This window comes from Prunus mume, linkage group LG7 (genome assembly GCF_029339155.1).
Source record: "Prunus mume cultivar Tortuosa linkage group LG7, ASM2933915v1, whole genome shotgun sequence".
Taxonomy (NCBI): domain Eukaryota; kingdom Viridiplantae; phylum Streptophyta; class Magnoliopsida; order Rosales; family Rosaceae; genus Prunus; species Prunus mume.
Window position 1 is genome coordinate 4,963,743 of NC_142704.1, and position 16,791 is coordinate 4,980,533.

Below are 16,791 nucleotides of genomic sequence, written 5' to 3' on the forward strand. Positions count from 1 at the left end.
TGACAAGATAATCTTCAATAACATACAAAGGTAAAGATGACAACAGTTTTCAATTGTTTCTCAAAAACAGTAAAGTAATTCTTAAGTGTGGTTTCTAACTGCACCTCAGGTTTCTTTTTCTTCTTCTTCTTAAGGAAATTAAATAATTCCCAACATTAGTCTTATGATACATGTTCCTTGCATCCAACATTAATTCCTTTCTATCTCTTAACTGTTTCATTGACTTTATTCATCCCCCCCTACTCTGACTCTCACTTCAATTTAGCTAATAGATTTAGTAATTGGGATTGAGTTGGATTATTTATTCCTCTAAAACCTCATAATAATGCAGTTTTTTTTCTCTCTTTCTCTGCAAGCCTAACCAATTTCTATCTACTTAAATTCCCTTCTGCTTGAAATGCTGATGTAGCAATTATTCTTGAGTTGCTTTGAGTGGTAATATGGATGGTTTGGATTATATATGAAGCCCACATTCACCAAAATTTCAAATCTCAGGTCCTCATGTCCTCGCTCACACATCACACACACTGTTCATGAATGTATGAGAATGAGACTTTGGGCTCCCCTTGCTTTAGGACCCTCTCACTGAAAGGTCTGTTTGTTGAGCTTTTAGCCCACAAATGTCCTTTGGATATGGGGGCCTCACTTGGAGCTTCCAAGATTCCAAGTCCAAAACACCACATGGAGACTATATTATTCTAAAGACTAAAATACAACTTCTTCCATCAGATCATCAGTGTCAAATTGTCTACTCTTAACAAACATGCTTATGCTAGCCCCACAATGTATGTTAATTTAATTTGGAAAGAGATATGTTGGTGATTATGTTATTTTATATATGGGTTTTTGGTGTTTTTGGATGTGTATCTCCAAACTGGCTAAACTTTTGAGTCTAAAGGGACGGTAGACATGTTTTCATATCCCAAAATCATGTAATATATATTCAAATTGGGTTAGGACGTTTGGCCAATTCTGAAGAGTCAATTGGGTCTGACCCGATGAAAAATGGCATTGACTTACATATCAATGGTCTCATGTTCGAATCATATGTCACATTGACAGTGTGTGTTTGTGTGTGTGTGAAAACCCTCATATATCCTTGTAGTTTATACTATTGGTTGTATTAAAAATATAGACATTATGAGGAAGTGAAACTATGTCTCATCAGTACCGACCCTGGACAAGGGTGGGAGGTGTGACCGCCCAGGGCCTATTGTCTAAGGGGGTATTTTTTTAAAAATAAAAATAAAAATAAAAATTGTGTGTATTATATATTCATTTATTTTATTTTATTTTAAACAAAATATTGGAACATGTGAAACTCCGCTACTTTTTAAGATTTTGGATTTTTCAAATTTAATGTAATAGTCTTAGCCTTAGATTTTAAATTTTTTATATTGAAATTTGAATTGATATCATTTATTTATCTTGAATGATAAATTTTTATTTAACTTGGACATGTTAATTCTCTATCAAACCGGTACTGGTTCAGCTCATATATGGTGGATCAAACATCCCCAAAAAATTCTCCCCTGCAGAACTACTCAATCCGATTGTCTCTGGTTCTGGTAGGACCATTTGCTTATGTACTTGAAAGGTAAGCTATCGATTATTGCATCTCTTCATATTTCCAGGCAGTAAAAACAGAGAAAACTAATTCTTGAATGGATTTGTAAAGCAGGAAGCAAAGGCCTTCACTCTCGTTTTCTGTAGCTGCCAAAAAATTTGTGCTTGCATTATTTGGAACCACCATCCATCTGAATGTGAACTATGCTGGTTTAGCATACACTTCTCCAACAGTTGCATGTGCCTTGAGTAATGTTATTCCCAGCTATACATTTCTAATGGCAGTTCTCCTTGGGTATATTCTCTGTCCTTCCTTTCCCTTGCTTAATTAGAAGGGGGAATATAAATGATATTTTTTCCTGTTCTGCAACTTGCTTGTTCTTACACAGGTTGGAGAAGTTGAAGATTAGAACTGCTAGAGGTCAACCTAAGGTGGCTGGCACACTTTTCTGCGTTGGTGGTTCTCTTGTTTTCACTCTCTGGAAAGGGGGATACCTATTTAAAGGTTTTGTAAAGAGGCCACTGATAAATATATCTGTCGGTGAGATGAGGCATGTTAAGGAAAACTGGATCAAGGGGAGTCTTCTTATTCTGACGAGTCACATTGCATGGAGTGCATGGCTAATCCTCCAGGTGATTTTATAATTGAATTAAGATGACACCTTTTTATGTCATGTAAAGTCCAAGTTTAGTTCTTTGTCCAACTTTGGCTCTCTGGTCTCACAGGCTGTGGTCTCCAAAGTCTACACTGCTCGATTATCACTAATCACGATGATATGCTTTTTCGCGTCGTTGCAATCTTCTTTTCTTGCTCTGTTTTTCACAAGAAATCTAATTTCGTGGAGACTGGAGTGGAACCTGCAACTTTTAACCATCGTTTACTGCGTGAGTGCTCTCTTTCTCGTATCTTATTATTAGGCGCACAATGTCGATTTCAACAATTGATCATGCAAATTCTTATCCAAATCTGTGGTTCGATTTAAAAACCTCACAGCAGAACATGTAGAAGAGAACATTGTCATTGAAATCATATTCTCTGTCCTCTCACAGCAGAACATGTAGAAGAGAAATTGAAAGGAAATGATCATTGAAATCATATTCTCTGTCCTTTCAATTTGCTTGTTCTTGCGCAGAGTATATAAATGATATTTCAGTCATAAATCCAGTCACTGGAGAAAGGATATGATCGTAAGAGTTAAGTTTTTTTTACACATTATACAGAAGATCAATCCCAGATAAAATTTCAGAGAGTAAATGCACACCCCCTAACTATAAATGATTGCCAAATTGATAATGGTTTGAGCCCTACAATCTAATCCATATGAATTTATTAATACAAATCAACAAGAGGAATCCTTGTTCTCTTTCATGGTGTCATTTCAGGTAGTTTTCAATATCAATCACAAACCAGTATATCACAACACTTTTTAGTAGCCTCTCAATAGCTTCATTTGCAGATTGAATTGGAATTATTTCAATCATTGGATGAATTCCATTTGAAGCACAGAAATCTATCATTTCTTGAATATCCTTTGTTCCACCTGTTACACTACCAGAAATGGTTTTCATACCTGCCAAAAGGTCAATGCATGTATTTCATTATACATACTTGCAATTGCAATAACAGTTGGATATATCAAACTGTCATTTCAATCATTTGAAACATGCCAATGTACCGATATTAAGGTTGGCAGGACTGATTTTGACTTCACTGGGGAATCCCACCATAAGACCAGAACACCACCAGTTTTCAATAGTTCCATGTATGGATCAAAAGGGTGATCACCAGATGCTATATCAATTATAAAGTCTACTGACTTCACCAGGGCCTACATAGCAAACAATAACCGATAAATACTAGTAAACCTATAGGATAAGCCATCATTTCCACTATTTTTTCTATTGTTCATGTGATGAGGTAAGAAACTTTATGTATTTTTACCTTCATCTGATTTCTGTCATATGAGACCACAAAGTTATCTGCATCCAGCTGACTTAAAGCTTCCTATTTCTTGGATACGCTAGTGCTGAAAATTGTTACATTCAAACCAAATGCCTTTTGCCAAACTTCACTGCCATGTGACCTAGGCCACCAAGCCCAATCACCCTAGAATTTACCATGTTGGTTCATCTTGTGGCATACCATCGAAGCATAAACAGTAATTCCAGCACAAAGTAGAGGGGCTGCAGAAGCCAATGGATAGTTTTCTGGTATGTTGAAGCAGTACCTGTAATACAGGCCATTTAGATGTGAAATTTGAGGAGAGGGCAAAAAGGTAGTTCAATTCATACCCTTCATGGACAAATATATGACTGGAGTATCCTCCTTTTGTGATTGTACCATCAGCATCAACACCATTAAATCTGTCATTGCAGTACTCACAATCTCTGCATGAGTTGACATGAGTTCCCACTCCCATATGGTCACCAACTTTGAAGCGCTAAACATTGGAACCCACCTCTTTTACAATGCCTGCAATCTCATGCCTGGTTCCAAATAATCGCAAACAGAACAGATGACTTTAATTAAAAGGAGAATAAATTAAGGGTTACTTAATTTATCTGTTATAGAACCAGTCCACATACCCAGGGACAACAGGATACTTTGAGTCTCCATGTTGGTTTCTGGTCCAAATTACATCAGCATAGCAAACTCCACAGTGGGTAATTTTTATGGAAGCATCATCAGTGTCAAGAGCCTTGATTAATTAGAATACATTCATAATAAGTCGACCTTCACGGAAACCGTATGATGTAATTATCGTAATAAGTTCTTAACTTTTATGAATGATCACAATCGCAACATTCAGAAAGGTTGAGGAGAAAGCTACAATGAGAAGCCGCTCGGCTATACTCGGTTTTATAAATGATTTCTTAAAAATATTATGCCCGCGCGGCTCTGCTACTTCTTAAAAAAATTTAAAAATCTCGAGTCTAGCGCCTTACGTGTCAAAATACGTATAGCCGAACTGCTATAATATATTTTTAAAAAAATATTACTGTAGTAAAGCCGTCCGGCTGTACTTTTTTATTTAAAAAATTAAAATCCCGGGTATAGCCGCCCGGCTATACCAATTATTTTAAAAAAAATCCTGAGTATAGCCGTCCGGCTATACGATTTATTAAAAAAGGCACTTCGCGCCCACGTGTCAAAATAAGTATAGCCATTCGGCTATACTGTTTTTAAATAAAATCTCGCTTATAGCCGCACGGCTATAATATTTTTTTAAAACAAAATTACCATAGTAAAGCCGCCCGGCGATACTATTGTTTTAAAAATAACGAAGTACCCGAGTATAGCCGCGCGGCTATACCTGTTTGATGTTCTGCACAGCAAATTCACCAACTCAGCATCACCCTGGTATATACCTTGTCGTCTCATCACTGGATCATTATTCTTCATGTGAAATGGAATCTGATTGTATTAGCCATTAATCAACACTCATACAGCAGCAGGATTATAATATATCTCAATGATGATCATTTTTCATTTTATAATAACGCTGAATTTTCATTTCCGACGCACTTGGGGCCCGTTCGGTGGTGTTTTCGGAGGCCGTTTTCCGTTTTCATTCTCAGGAAACACTGAGATTTCTGAAATCATTTTCAACCTTTTAGTTATAATTCACTGAAAACGCAGAAAATATCAAAAGGATGTTTTCATTTTCAGAGAATATGGATTCACTTCGAAAAAAAAACAGTGCAGAAGCCACCATCGTCAAACACCACCCAACAGCCACTACAGGCCAATCGAACCACAATCACAACAGACCAGCCACCTGCTGATCGCACCACCACCCAGTCGAACCCAATCGGCTGAAAGACTGCTTTTGAGATTTTTTTTTTTTTATTTGTTCAAAAATAGTTTTATTTTTTTTAATAATAATTTTCGGTCTTATGTTACCAAACACACGTTTTCACTGTTTTTATTTTCTAAATTTGTTTATCAATTAATCTACAAAACGCATTCTCGAATATTGAAAATGCAAATTTGTTTTCTCGTTTTAATTCTCTGAAAATATTTTTTGAAAACAATATCTGAACACGTTACCAGACGGCCTTGATGATCTCACCACTTCTTTTGTCTTTCTACCGTTTAGCAAAGCCTTTAGCCATTAGTTGCATTTTTTATATTGGTATAGATGCCTGTCTCCATCTTTCCCTTGTTTTCCAAGTGCCATAGATCAAGATAATTAAGGTGGCGGGTACACTTTTCTGCACTAGTGGTTCTCTTTATCTTCACTTTCTGGAAATGATTATTAAAGGTTTTCTCTTTCTTGGGAGGCCAGGCCACTAATCTTAAATGTATTTAACCCTGAGGCTTTGGCCTCTGTTATCACTTTACCACCAGGATATGCTTTTTGTGCATCATTGCGATCTTCTTTTCTTGCCCTATTTTCACAAGCAACCAAGGGTTCTGCAGGTGATTGAATACATAATGATACTTCAGTGATGAATCCTGTTATTAGTGAAAGAAAATGGCCATAAGAACAGTTGATGTAAAAGATTTCAGTTTTATAATGATGCAGAAGACCAAATCCCAGATGCAATTCCACAAAGGGTAAATGATCACCACCCAACTATAAATGAATGCCGGTAGATGCTTTGTGTTCGAAATATGGAACATACGAATTTATTAATATGTATCAAAAAGGGAAATCTTCTTTTCTTTTCAGGGAGTTTTCAATATCAATTACAAACCGGTATTTCACATCTTTTTTTACTAGCCTCTCGAGAGCTTCCGTTGCATATTGAATTGGAATTATTTCAATCATTGGGTGAATTTCATGAGCAGCACAGAAATCAATCATTTCTTGCGTATCCTTCGTTCCGCCTGTCAAACTGCCAGAGATGGTTTTCATACCTGCCAAAAGGTAAATGCACGAGTTCATTATACTTGCAACTTTACCACTACCAAGAGAGTTGGATATATGAAACCAAAATATCAATCATTTGAAAAATGCAAAAGTACCCAGATTGAGGCTTGCAGGACTGAATTTGACTTCACTGGGGAATCCCACCAAGACCAGAGTTCCACCAGTCTTCAACAATGCCATATATGGATCGAATGGATGATCACCAGATGCTGTATCAATTAGAAAGTCCAACGACTTCACCAAGGCCTGCATAGAAAACGATAACCAATAAATATTAAACCAAAGAATAAGTCATCTCTATTGTTTTCATATGATCACTGATCAGGTAAAAAAAACGCTTGCTTTATAAGAAAATCTATGTATTTTTACCGTCATCTGCTCTTGGTCAGATGACACCACAAACTTATCCGCACCAAGCTGGCTTAGGGCTTCCTCTTTCTTCGATACACTTGTGCTGAAAACTGTTACATGTAAACCAAATGCCTTCCCAAACTTCACTGCCATGTGACCGAGACCACCAAGACCAATCACTCCTAGAGATTTACCAGGTTGATTCATCTTGTGGCGCTTCATAGGAGCATAAACAGTAATTCCAGCACAAAGCAGAGGTGCTGCTGAAGCCAATGGATAGTTGTCAGGTATCTTGAAGCAGTACCTGTAAGATGATTTCATAGAAGCATGTAATGAACTTGGAATTATGCCACTTTAGAAAAGCATTTAGTGAACAGAATTACAACCACAGAAAGATTAAGGAGAGGAGATCAAAGGAATTCTGATTGTCTAGTCATGAATTGTATAAAGTTTATTAACACAAGAAAAAAGGATGCAAAAAGCATTTGGCTTCATAGATTTCACACCTTTCATGGACAACTATATGACTGGAGTATCCACCTTTTGTAATTGTACCATCCGTGTCAACACCATTAAAAGTGTAGACTGAACCCTTTGCACAATGGACTTCAAATCCCTCATTACAATACTCACAATCTCTGCATGAGTTGACATAAGTTCCCACTCCGATATGGTCCCCAACTTTGAAGCTATGAACATTGGAACCTACCTCTTTCACAATACCTGCAATCTCATGTCTGGTTGCAAATAGCCACAAACCATAAGTTTTAGAAGGAAACTACAAGAGTTAGATATTTATCTATCATACAGTCAGTCGACATACCCGGGCACCAAAGGATACTTTGAGTCTCCATGTTTGTTTCTTGCCCAACTGACATCAGCATAACAAACCCCACAGTGGGTAATTTTTATGGAAATGTCATCAATCCCAAGAGCCCTGAAGAAAGCACCCGAACCAAATGACAAACGATTAACTAGAAGGCATTATGAAACTAATGGAATGACAAGAAATTCATAAAATTTGATCTTTATTGCAAGTAACAATCTAGAAAGCCAACATTTTGAAAGCTTGATGCTATTGCAAATTTGCAACAATGAGAAGCCTTCCCATCAACAGATCATGATTCATGCTCAATTGAGAACTTGGAATTCTGAAGTGTTGCAACAAGATAGAGGCAGTGTCTTCTATTGTTATCTTTCATTGAGAAGTTAATACATGCAATTTATAGACGGTAAAAAGGATTGAAAACAAACCTGCGGCTGAATTTGTATTCAGATAGAACCCCAGATGGATCCCTTGCAGCATATCCAAGGCAGTTCTCATTTGCGCTCTCGGAGCTCATTGTTAACTATACCATCATAAATCATCAGTGTCGTTAAAACTAACAGAACCAACCATTCCCTCCGAAATTGCCTCAGCTTATTGGCATGCAAGAAATATAAACATAACACGAAACACATAGAAACATAATATCCTACATCAAATATCAATCGGTGTTTGTTACAGTTATATCGTTGGAACCCAGATATTGAATGATTTCCATAACCACAAAAACAGAAAGGCTGCAGCTTTTAAGAGATTGAAATCAGAGAAACAGCTGCAGTTAATGGTCCAGGGCCAGACAGTCAAATCTCCGTTGACTATTTCAGATTCAAACACTGCCCTGCACTCTCAGAGCGAGTGGGGTCCTTGACAATAAAATTAATACTCTTTTCATCTGTTCTCAATCATACAAAGCAGTTTCCAATCGGTTAATCCTTTACAGGCTATGCATGCAAAGATTGAAATTGAGAATTGCAGATAAAAGAAATCTAAATTATCAACAACAACAAAAGTTGAAAGAACTGAGTGCATCACAAGAAATGAAGAGAGAAAAGAGGAAGGTGCGTTTACCCAAAAAGATGCGAAGAAGAATGGAGAAACAGAGAGAGAGAGAGAGAGAGAGAGGGAGCTCAGTTTTGTTTGTTTGTTCGTCTTTGTAGTTTGGAAATGACCAGAACCAGGGCCTTCTTCTTTATCTTGTGTTGGCTTTATTATAGTAAAAATGAACCACCTCAGCGGCTCAGCGTTAATTGGTCTTATCTTATCCTCCAGTATTCACTGGATTATTTGGTCCTCCCTGTTTATACATTATATTAGTGCGATGTCGTTTTATTTATTTAAACAAAAATAGTCCAAGGCTTTGTTTTTTTTCCGAGAATTCCGAGGTCGTCGTTTTGTATGGATTATATGGTGTATAGAATGATGAAAGAAGATTGATGGTAACACAAATATTGAATTCAATCATGCTAGAATTCGAAACAACATCTGCCACCAATATTATTTCAATGATCAAATTTGTCCTCCTAAATTATACAAGAAACCTGTAATCACTACCGGACCTACATTCATCCGAAAAGAGGACAAAACAAAAAGAACAGTATTTCCAAAAACAACCATAGATTAGTGAAACAGCTATTGATAGCAGCACAAGTAGGAAAGGGAAAGTTGACTCATACAGCCCAAGGGAGCACTGAAATCACAATGGAACACACTAAGCAAGGCGATAGGGTCCACCGCCGAAAGGGAAAGCTCAGACAAACTTCTTATTTCTTTTGCTTTTTGCGCTTCACGGAAGGCTTCCTATTTTGGACCTTCACTGCTGAGGAAGTTCTAAATTCAGTAACTTTAGGGTCTTCAGGCAGTGAACATAACAAGAATTTTTTGGTGGAACCAACTTGGTTGGGGAACAGCTTCAGCATCTTCCTTCCCCTCATCCATTTTAGCATTATCTTCATGTGTGTTTTGCTGTTCAATCCACTGAGACCAGAATCCTGATTTTTTCAATTAAAACATTAATCAGAAACATGAACTAACAAAAATTTAGAGAACTACAAATACATGAAACATGTGGTCTGGCATGAACAAGCATCACTATGTAGAATCCAAGGCTATATTGGAAATTTCAGATAAAAAGTTTGACGAAAAGCACTCTATATTAGATATCAGTAAACCAGGCACCTATTACAGTATAGACCGCCTTAGTTTGGTAAGGAGTACTTGCTAGCATACAATTCCTAGACATGGTTACACTCTAGCGCTGGAAAATTAGTATCGAACACATCTTTATACAGAAACAAATGACCAGGTATGTATTAGAGTTCTCAAATTTTACATTTCCAACTACTAGAAAATGTTATGAACTAGTGCAAGAAAAAGTATGCCCAAAGATAACACCGAAAAATTAGTACTTTATTGTATCATAAATACAAACAAAGTTAGCATAAACTCTAGGATTGTCATAAATATGAACACAGGCTTTCTCAATTCTATGGTTAGGCCTAAAAAGCACAGATGCCTGTGCTTTAATTTCTTAAACTTAAGCACCTTGTGATTTCGCTGTTATATTTAAAATTTTGAATGTTAGTATTAACAGAAACCATTCAAGTTAGTATTAACAGAAACCATTCAAGTTTTATTAGAAACTTGTTAAAGCTAGAAAGTATAATCAGCCAAGGATACAATTATAAGATGGAAAGTATGATTCAGTACATTCTCATAGTTACAGTTCAAGTTATCCTACTCCAATGAATGACAGAATATTACCTATTGCATAAAAATAGCTGAATGACAGAATATTACTTATTGCATAAAAATAGCTGTATGAAAGCTAGGTTACATCACCCTTCACTTCAATCTGAGATGCCTGTGAGACTGCCTCAACAGGACAAGATTTGGTTTCAAATCCAATTAATAAAATTTCATGCACAATTAAGCACAGTGATTAGAAATGAAAATGACACAATGGAAAGGGTCACATTCACACACACGCACACAAATATATATTATATGAAACAAAACTAATATAATTGCACAGAAAGGGGGAGAACCTTAGCCTGAACCCAAGTATTGGAGATGGTGAGAGGGCCATGTTGCTTGACGACGTCGTATAGATCACGAGCAATGGAGTTAGCCTCCGGAAAGCTCACTTTGGGGTTGATTTTCCTCAAATTCTCTGCGCGCTTCCGAGAGAAATGCCTCACAAACGCAGTGGCGCTTGTAATCAAACCGCTTCCAGTCGAAGTGGAAGCCCTAAACGCGCCACCGCCAAACCACATCTCCCGATTCCACGAGCTCACAACACAACCGCTCTTCTTCCTCACTGCTTTTCACTGTAAAATTGGAATTAGATCAATGGGTTTAGGGAGCTGAAAACCCTCGTTCTTTCATCAATGTCACGTGCTGCTCACGTGCATTTGCAGTTCGATTTTGATGTCGTTTTTCTCTTTTGGACGACATTATCAGCTCCATCAGCGTGCAGTCGTAGGATTATACTATTGGGTCGATCGAGGCCGATAAAAAAGGGCTGAGTGGCCCAATTCAAACTCCACTGGGCTTTCTTTTGGGTGAGGCTGGCCCGGCCACATGTTTGTAAATTTCTTTAATAACCTATTTATATTTTGTAAGCACAAAAGTAATTAATAAAAAAATTACAGTCTTCGTTGCCCTCTTGGAATTTATGATACAATCACAAATTCACAATCCAATTGGTCCCCGATTCGAATCAGCGCACCTCTAATCTAAACATCCAATTGAGGTATTCTATCATTTATGTTTTTAGTAGAGATTTAGGCTACTTACAGAAATGTCTATCATTGCACTCAAGTTTGAATATTATCCTCGTAAATTAGTTTTTTTTTTTTAGAGACATCGTAGATTAGATTATGAATTTTAAATAATAATAATAATAATAATTAATAACAACTTTGTTTTACAAAAAATACTTGTATTTAAAAAAATAAAAAAAAAAAAAAAAGTAGACTTACGGCAAGAGCAGAGGGTACAAAAAGAAAGCCCAAATTTAAGAACAGGCCAAAGCCCACAAATAAAAGCCCAAAAAACAACTTTCCGACTCTAACTAGGAGACCGTTGTACCACCACCAGCCAAATTTTGAATTAGCATCCCACCGACCTAGCTAATCCTAAATCGATTAGGAGAACTGAAAAATTAGTATAAATATCATAAGGGAACTCTCAATCAGCCCAACTTTTTCCACTGTCCCGATCAATTTCAGAGTTTCAGCTTCTTAATTTCCCACGGTTTCAATCATTCACAATGCAAACAAATCATCCAATTCCCGTCGAAGATCAGTATCATCTCAAATTCAAGCTCTTCAAGGAAACCGAAACGGTTTGGACAGACGAAGACGACGTTCCAGTCAACATCAGTCGTGAGCCGCCGCGCTTTGACTCCGAAATCGACATTACGCTCTCTCGCGCCGATTTATTATTAGTATTTGAAGAAAGTCACGGCACAAATTCCGCTTCCGATTCAATTAGCCTGATGACCGATGCCCTGGCCGCCATGGAAATCCCGGAGTTCAAACACGAGCACATCATTGGGTCGTTTTTGGCTTGTTTTAAGGCGAAGAAGTCAGAATGTTTGCCCCATGTGGTGAGCCTAGTAATGACGAAGAATAGGAAGCAGAGAATGGAACGACCGCAGATTAGGGGAGAGACGATGTGTGCGATTTGTAGGGAGGAATTTGAGAGTTGTACGAATGGGAATCGGCTTCTTCACTTGCCCTGCTCTCATATTTTTCATGTCAACTGCATTGAGAAGTGGCTCGAAACCTGTCCTAGTCATCGCTCGTGCCCCTTGTGCCGTTTCCCGCTGTGTCGTCGTTTTGATTATCAATTAGTTTTTATCTGATCAATTTTTATATTTTATCTTTGTATTTCTTTGAGTTTCATTACCTCTCCAAACAAACAAAAAAAAACTATTGTAAATGCAATTGTTGCTGCAAGTGTGGAATTATTTTTACGTAAGTACATTTTTTTCCTCCAATTCATAGGAGATTGGCATGAATTCCGGTGGTGGATTGTTGGTGTGAATAATAATAATAATAATCAAATTTAAAAGAAAAATAAAAACCAGTTTAATATTGTTACACCGTGAAAATAATCGCTTTCAGATTCTATTTAATTGTCTGAAGGAGATTTTGGACACAACACCGCAAACTTCGGAAATGAACCTTTTTTCCTCTCATAGCATCACCGCGTGGCGCTTTCAGCTTTGCATTGGTGTCAGCCCGCCCTTCACCATAAGCAGCAGAGAAACGAGTCAAATTTCCAGCTGTCCCCGTCCTTTTTTATCTTTTTTTTAACCCTTTATTCATATTTTTATCGTATTTTCTGAAAATTACATTCTGGAAAGTTCATTGGCGGCTCCACCGTCCAACACTTTGCAGTGCAGTTTGGTAAAAATTTCCTTCCTTTTTATTTATTATCATCTTTGTTTGTTTGTCTAATCGTAAAGCAGAATCTACACCGACCTTCTTTCTTTCTTCCATTATTAGTCGTCTGTCTCTTCACTCTCTGCCTCCTTGTTTTCATCTGCACGCCTTCTCTGTTCTGCTGTGACTTCTCCATCCTCATCGAGCAAAACTCCCAAGGTGATATGCTTCTTACCAAGAAACCATTTTTTTATTTTAATTCTCTTCAATTTATTTGCTCACTTTTTTTCCCCTGTGTAAGTTCAAGTGATCATTTCTGTGTGCTCTGCATCCGATTTCCTGCTGTGTTTTAATATTTTTAGTCTTGTGTTAATTAATCTATCCGAGCTCAATTTGAATTTCTGGTGTTTGATAAATTGGTTGAGTGATTGTTTTTGGCTGTTGATTTTGATCACTCAGTCACTGGTTGGGAGTGACCAACTTTGATGTAATTTCTGATTTTTGTCTGAGTGGTTTGATTGATTTGATCAGATGGGTTCTAAATTTCGATGGCATCAGCCCATCAGGGTATCATATCACAACCTCCAAGCATGATCATTGATCAAGTTTTGATTTTGTATAGTTAGCAACGTTTTAGGACAATAGGAAATTCAAAATCCCATTTCTCTTCTTATCAAGTTTTTTATTGTTGGCTGCATGTATATCAGTTAAAAGCGGGATCTTTTATTTATGCGATCCTCATGGTTGGATTAAGTGCGTGCCTATAAATTATACCTCTCTTCATGAACAAAGATTAGCCATGCTGTTTCTGAACAAAAGTTGGCATGTGTGCTGGATGCAATCTTTGAAATTATGTGTATTTTCTTGGCCTGTTTTTGTTGCTGTCTAAGTCTTGCAGATTTCTTCAAGTTGTGAAATATTGCTATCTCCAAATGAATTCCTGTTTCAAGTATTATAATATGCTTGTTTATTATATTAATGTAGACACTCCAACATCCTAGACCAAAACAGAGTTATTATGATCTAACTATATGCATTATGAGGATAGAGGCGATTCGTGGTTGTTGAATTGAAGTATGCTTCTTAGGTTTCTAACAGATTTTTTTGCAGTGTTACCATAAAGAATGGCAGAGACCGATGACATTCAGCCTCTTGTCTGTGATAATGGAACTGGAATGGTTAAAGTAAGGCCATAGCTTCATTTGGTCTAGCAATGTAGGAAAATCCATCTTAGCATACAAAAACTCCCTTGGTATTTACCATTCCTTATGACCTCCTTGAACAGGCTGGATTTGCCGGAGATGATGCTCCAAGGGCTGTCTTCCCCAGTATTGTTGGTCGACCTAGACACACAGGTGTTATGGTGGGGATGGGACAGAAAGATGCCTATGTTGGAGATGAGGCCCAGTCCAAAAGAGGTATTCTCACACTAAAATACCCTATTGAACATGGGATTGTTAGCAACTGGGATGACATGGAAAAGATCTGGCATCATACTTTCTACAATGAGCTTCGTGTGGCTCCTGAAGAACATCCTGTGCTTCTTACTGAGGCACCCCTGAATCCTAAGGCAAACAGGGAAAAGATGACTCAGATCATGTTTGAGACCTTCAATGTCCCTGCTATGTATGTTGCCATTCAAGCAGTTCTCTCCCTCTATGCTAGTGGGCGTACTACAGGTTCGTACCAATTCAAAAAACTGGGAGTGATCTATCTATTTAAATTGTTATAATTCTGCCACCAAGTGCATACAAAGTAATAAATTTCGAAGGAAAGTTTTAATATTTTGAAAGTTCATTACCTTTTAATCAACGAAACATTTCCCAGGTATTGTGCTGGACTCTGGTGATGGAGTCAGTCACACAGTTCCCATCTACGAAGGTTATGCGCTTCCGCATGCCATCCTCCGGCTTGACCTCGCTGGAAGAGATTTAACAGATGCCTTAATGAAGATCCTGACTGAGAGAGGGTACACTTTTACTACAACTGCTGAACGGGAAATTGTACGTGATATTAAGGAGAAACTTGCCTATGTGGCACTTGATTATGAACAGGAACTTGAAACTGCTAAAACCAGCTCATCAATTGAGAAGAGCTATGAGCTACCTGATGGTCAGGTAATTACGATTGGAGCAGAGCGATTCCGTTGCCCCGAGGTCCTATTTCAACCATCATTTATTGGAATGGAGTCTCCTGGAATTCATGAGACCACTTACAACTCAATTATGAAGTGTGATGTTGACATCAGAAAGGACTTGTATGGTAACATAGTGCTGAGTGGAGGGTCCACCATGTTCCCAGGAATTGCTGATCGAATGAGCAAGGAGATCACAGCCCTTGCACCAAGCAGCGTGAAGATTAAGGTGGTAGCACCTCCAGAGAGAAAATACAGTGTCTGGATTGGAGGGTCTATATTAGCTTCACTGAGCACATTCCAGCAGGTATCGGTTACACTGCTTCTCCTATGACAGTAATTTATACTTGATTTTCCCTTCATTTCTATTGATCATAGAAGAAAGAAAAAAAAAATGGTGATAGTGAATTCTTAATTTACTATGAAAAAGCTTATGAATTTATGCTTAGAAAGCTAGAAAAATATGTGAAATCTTTCTTCTTCTTTTTCTCCCAAATAAACTTCTAAAAGTTTAGTACTTTCGGATTGTTGCGAAACTTTTCCTCTTTTCTTGTTATTTTGTTTTTGGATTTTGATGCGTTGAAATGATTATCATGATGGGCAACTCTTCATTTTTTTTATTATCAATTCTTGTAGTATTTCTACTACGGCAATATGATTCTATGATTATAATGTCTGGTTATTGTTTTGCTTGAATGCAGATGTGGATATCTAAGTCAGAGTACGATGAATCAGGGCCATCCATTGTTCACAGAAAGTGCTTCTAGACATGTGATTGTATTGTCTCTTCCCCTTGGACTCTGTGGTTTTGGATTGTTTGTCAGATATTTTAGTGGTGTGAGCTTGGTCTGTTTGTCATCTTGCTTCAGTTCTCTGTTTGCCGTGTCATATGTGTACTTGATAGTAGCAACACTAGTTCTTGAATCAAATCAGTATTGTAGTTGTTCTGTACACATTGTTTATGTGGTTTTCTCGGTGGTTGAAATAAATAGAATATAATAGCGAGTAATGTTGTTGTTTTGGCTGCTGTAATTTATCAATATCGTATTTTTGGTTGGGAAATGAGTGAAATTGGCTGCATAAACTGCATTTTGCCCTCCCCTAATGTCTGCATAGTTTCGTCAGCTGAATGTTATTCTTCCATATCTTACCTATGTATCGAGTCTTATCTTCAACCAACCAAAAAAAAGTATTACGACATAAGCACTGTGGGATGTTACGGTCAGTTGCGCAAAGCGAAGTGCTTGACATGCTTGACGTGCTTCATGACTGACCGACCCAAGCAGCGTGCACGATTGATTCTAGCATTACGCTTCGGTTATGAAACTACGTTGCAAGTTCTGGCTGGCAGTTCGAAACGGCTGGAAAGAGAAACGTTATCAATCCAACCCCATAAGTTATACAGGCACACACTGAACTTCCTATCTGTTTGCATGGATCAGCATTCAGCAGTTGGCCAGTAAGACAAGAGGCCAAATGCATGTTCAGTAAAAGTCGAATAAACCTGGACGGTTATTTTTACAGCTGCAGATAAGTAAAATGATCTACTTACTATGCTGGTTTGTCTATTAGCTAAAAGGGTTTTGATAATTTTTGCTTAGTGATTAATTAGTACCAAATTAATTAAATTAAGCTATTATGGCACCA

At 37.5% G+C, this 16,791-nt stretch overlaps 3 protein-coding genes and 2 pseudogenes across 4 annotated transcripts; 2 read left to right on the top strand and 3 right to left on the bottom strand.

Moving 5' to 3' along the window:
• The first annotated feature begins 1,474 nt into the window (after positions 1 to 1,474).
• On the top strand, positions 1,475 to 2,484 carry LOC148915300 (WAT1-related protein At5g64700-like; annotated as a pseudogene).
• A 456-nt stretch (positions 2,485 to 2,940) lies between these two features.
• Positions 2,941 to 5,170, bottom strand: LOC103337909 (putative cinnamyl alcohol dehydrogenase 1; annotated as a pseudogene).
• Positions 5,171 to 6,170: 1,000 nt separating this feature from the next.
• On the bottom strand, positions 6,171 to 8,863 carry LOC103337889 (putative cinnamyl alcohol dehydrogenase 1). 2 transcript variants are annotated; one of them, XM_008241058.3, is made up of 7 exons: positions 8,689 to 8,863; positions 8,049 to 8,143; positions 7,618 to 7,731; positions 7,301 to 7,531; positions 6,813 to 7,098; positions 6,539 to 6,689; positions 6,171 to 6,430 (listed from the first exon to the last, which is right to left on the bottom strand). In XM_008241058.3, exons 2-7 carry the CDS (start codon positions 8,135 to 8,137, stop codon positions 6,213 to 6,215), a joined length of 1,089 nt encoding a protein of 362 aa, XP_008239280.1. In that variant the 5' UTR covers positions 8,138 to 8,143; positions 8,689 to 8,863; the 3' UTR covers positions 6,171 to 6,212. The 2 variants fall into 2 exon arrangements, with proteins under 2 accessions (XP_008239280.1, XP_088897572.1); XM_089041446.1 differs by lacking the exon at positions 8,689 to 8,863 and adding an exon at positions 7,853 to 7,945 and having other exon boundaries at positions 8,049 to 8,675.
• Positions 8,864 to 9,084: 221 nt separating this feature from the next.
• Positions 9,085 to 10,967, bottom strand: LOC103337910 (tumor necrosis factor receptor family protein). Its single transcript, XM_008241080.3, has 2 exons — positions 10,665 to 10,967; positions 9,085 to 9,608 (listed from the first exon to the last, which is right to left on the bottom strand). The coding sequence occupies exons 1-2, from the start codon at positions 10,890 to 10,892 to the stop codon at positions 9,381 to 9,383; spliced, it is 456 nt and encodes a 151-aa protein (XP_008239302.2). The 5' UTR covers positions 10,893 to 10,967; the 3' UTR covers positions 9,085 to 9,380.
• Positions 10,968 to 13,065: 2,098 nt separating this feature from the next.
• On the top strand, positions 13,066 to 16,153 carry LOC103337890 (actin-7-like). The gene is made up of 5 exons (XM_089041302.1): positions 13,066 to 13,229; positions 14,121 to 14,194; positions 14,296 to 14,689; positions 14,838 to 15,451; positions 15,846 to 16,153. The coding sequence occupies exons 2-5, from the start codon at positions 14,135 to 14,137 to the stop codon at positions 15,909 to 15,911; spliced, it is 1,134 nt and encodes a 377-aa protein (XP_088897428.1). The 5' UTR covers positions 13,066 to 13,229; positions 14,121 to 14,134; the 3' UTR covers positions 15,912 to 16,153.
• The last annotated feature ends 638 nt before the right edge of the window (positions 16,154 to 16,791 follow it).

Coding starts and splice junctions, on each gene's coding strand:
- LOC103337890 (XM_089041302.1), top strand. CDS start 14,135: ATGGCAGAGACCGATGACATTCAGCCTCTTGTCTGTGATAATGGAACT. Junction 14,690..14,837: donor TGCTAGTGGGCGTACTACAG/GTTCGTACCAAT, acceptor AACATTTCCCAG/GTATTGTGCTGGACTCTGGT. Junction 15,452..15,845: donor CACTGAGCACATTCCAGCAG/GTATCGGTTACA, acceptor GCTTGAATGCAG/ATGTGGATATCTAAGTCAGA.
- LOC103337910 (XM_008241080.3), bottom strand. CDS start 10,892: ATGTGGTTTGGCGGTGGCGCGTTTAGGGCTTCCACTTCGACTGGAAGC. Junction 9,609..10,664: donor ATACTTGGGTTCAGGCTAAG/GTTCTCCCCCTT, acceptor TGAAAAAATCAG/GATTCTGGTCTCAGTGGATT.
- LOC103337889 (XM_008241058.3), bottom strand. CDS start 8,137: ATGAGCTCCGAGAGCGCAAATGAGAACTGCCTTGGATATGCTGCAAGG. Junction 7,732..8,048: donor GAATACAAATTCAGCCGCAG/GTTTGTTTTCAA, acceptor TGCTTTCTTCAG/GGCTCTTGGGATTGATGACA. Junction 6,431..6,538: donor TCCTGCAAGCCTCAATCTGG/GTACTTTTGCAT, acceptor ACCTTTTGGCAG/GTATGAAAACCATCTCTGGC.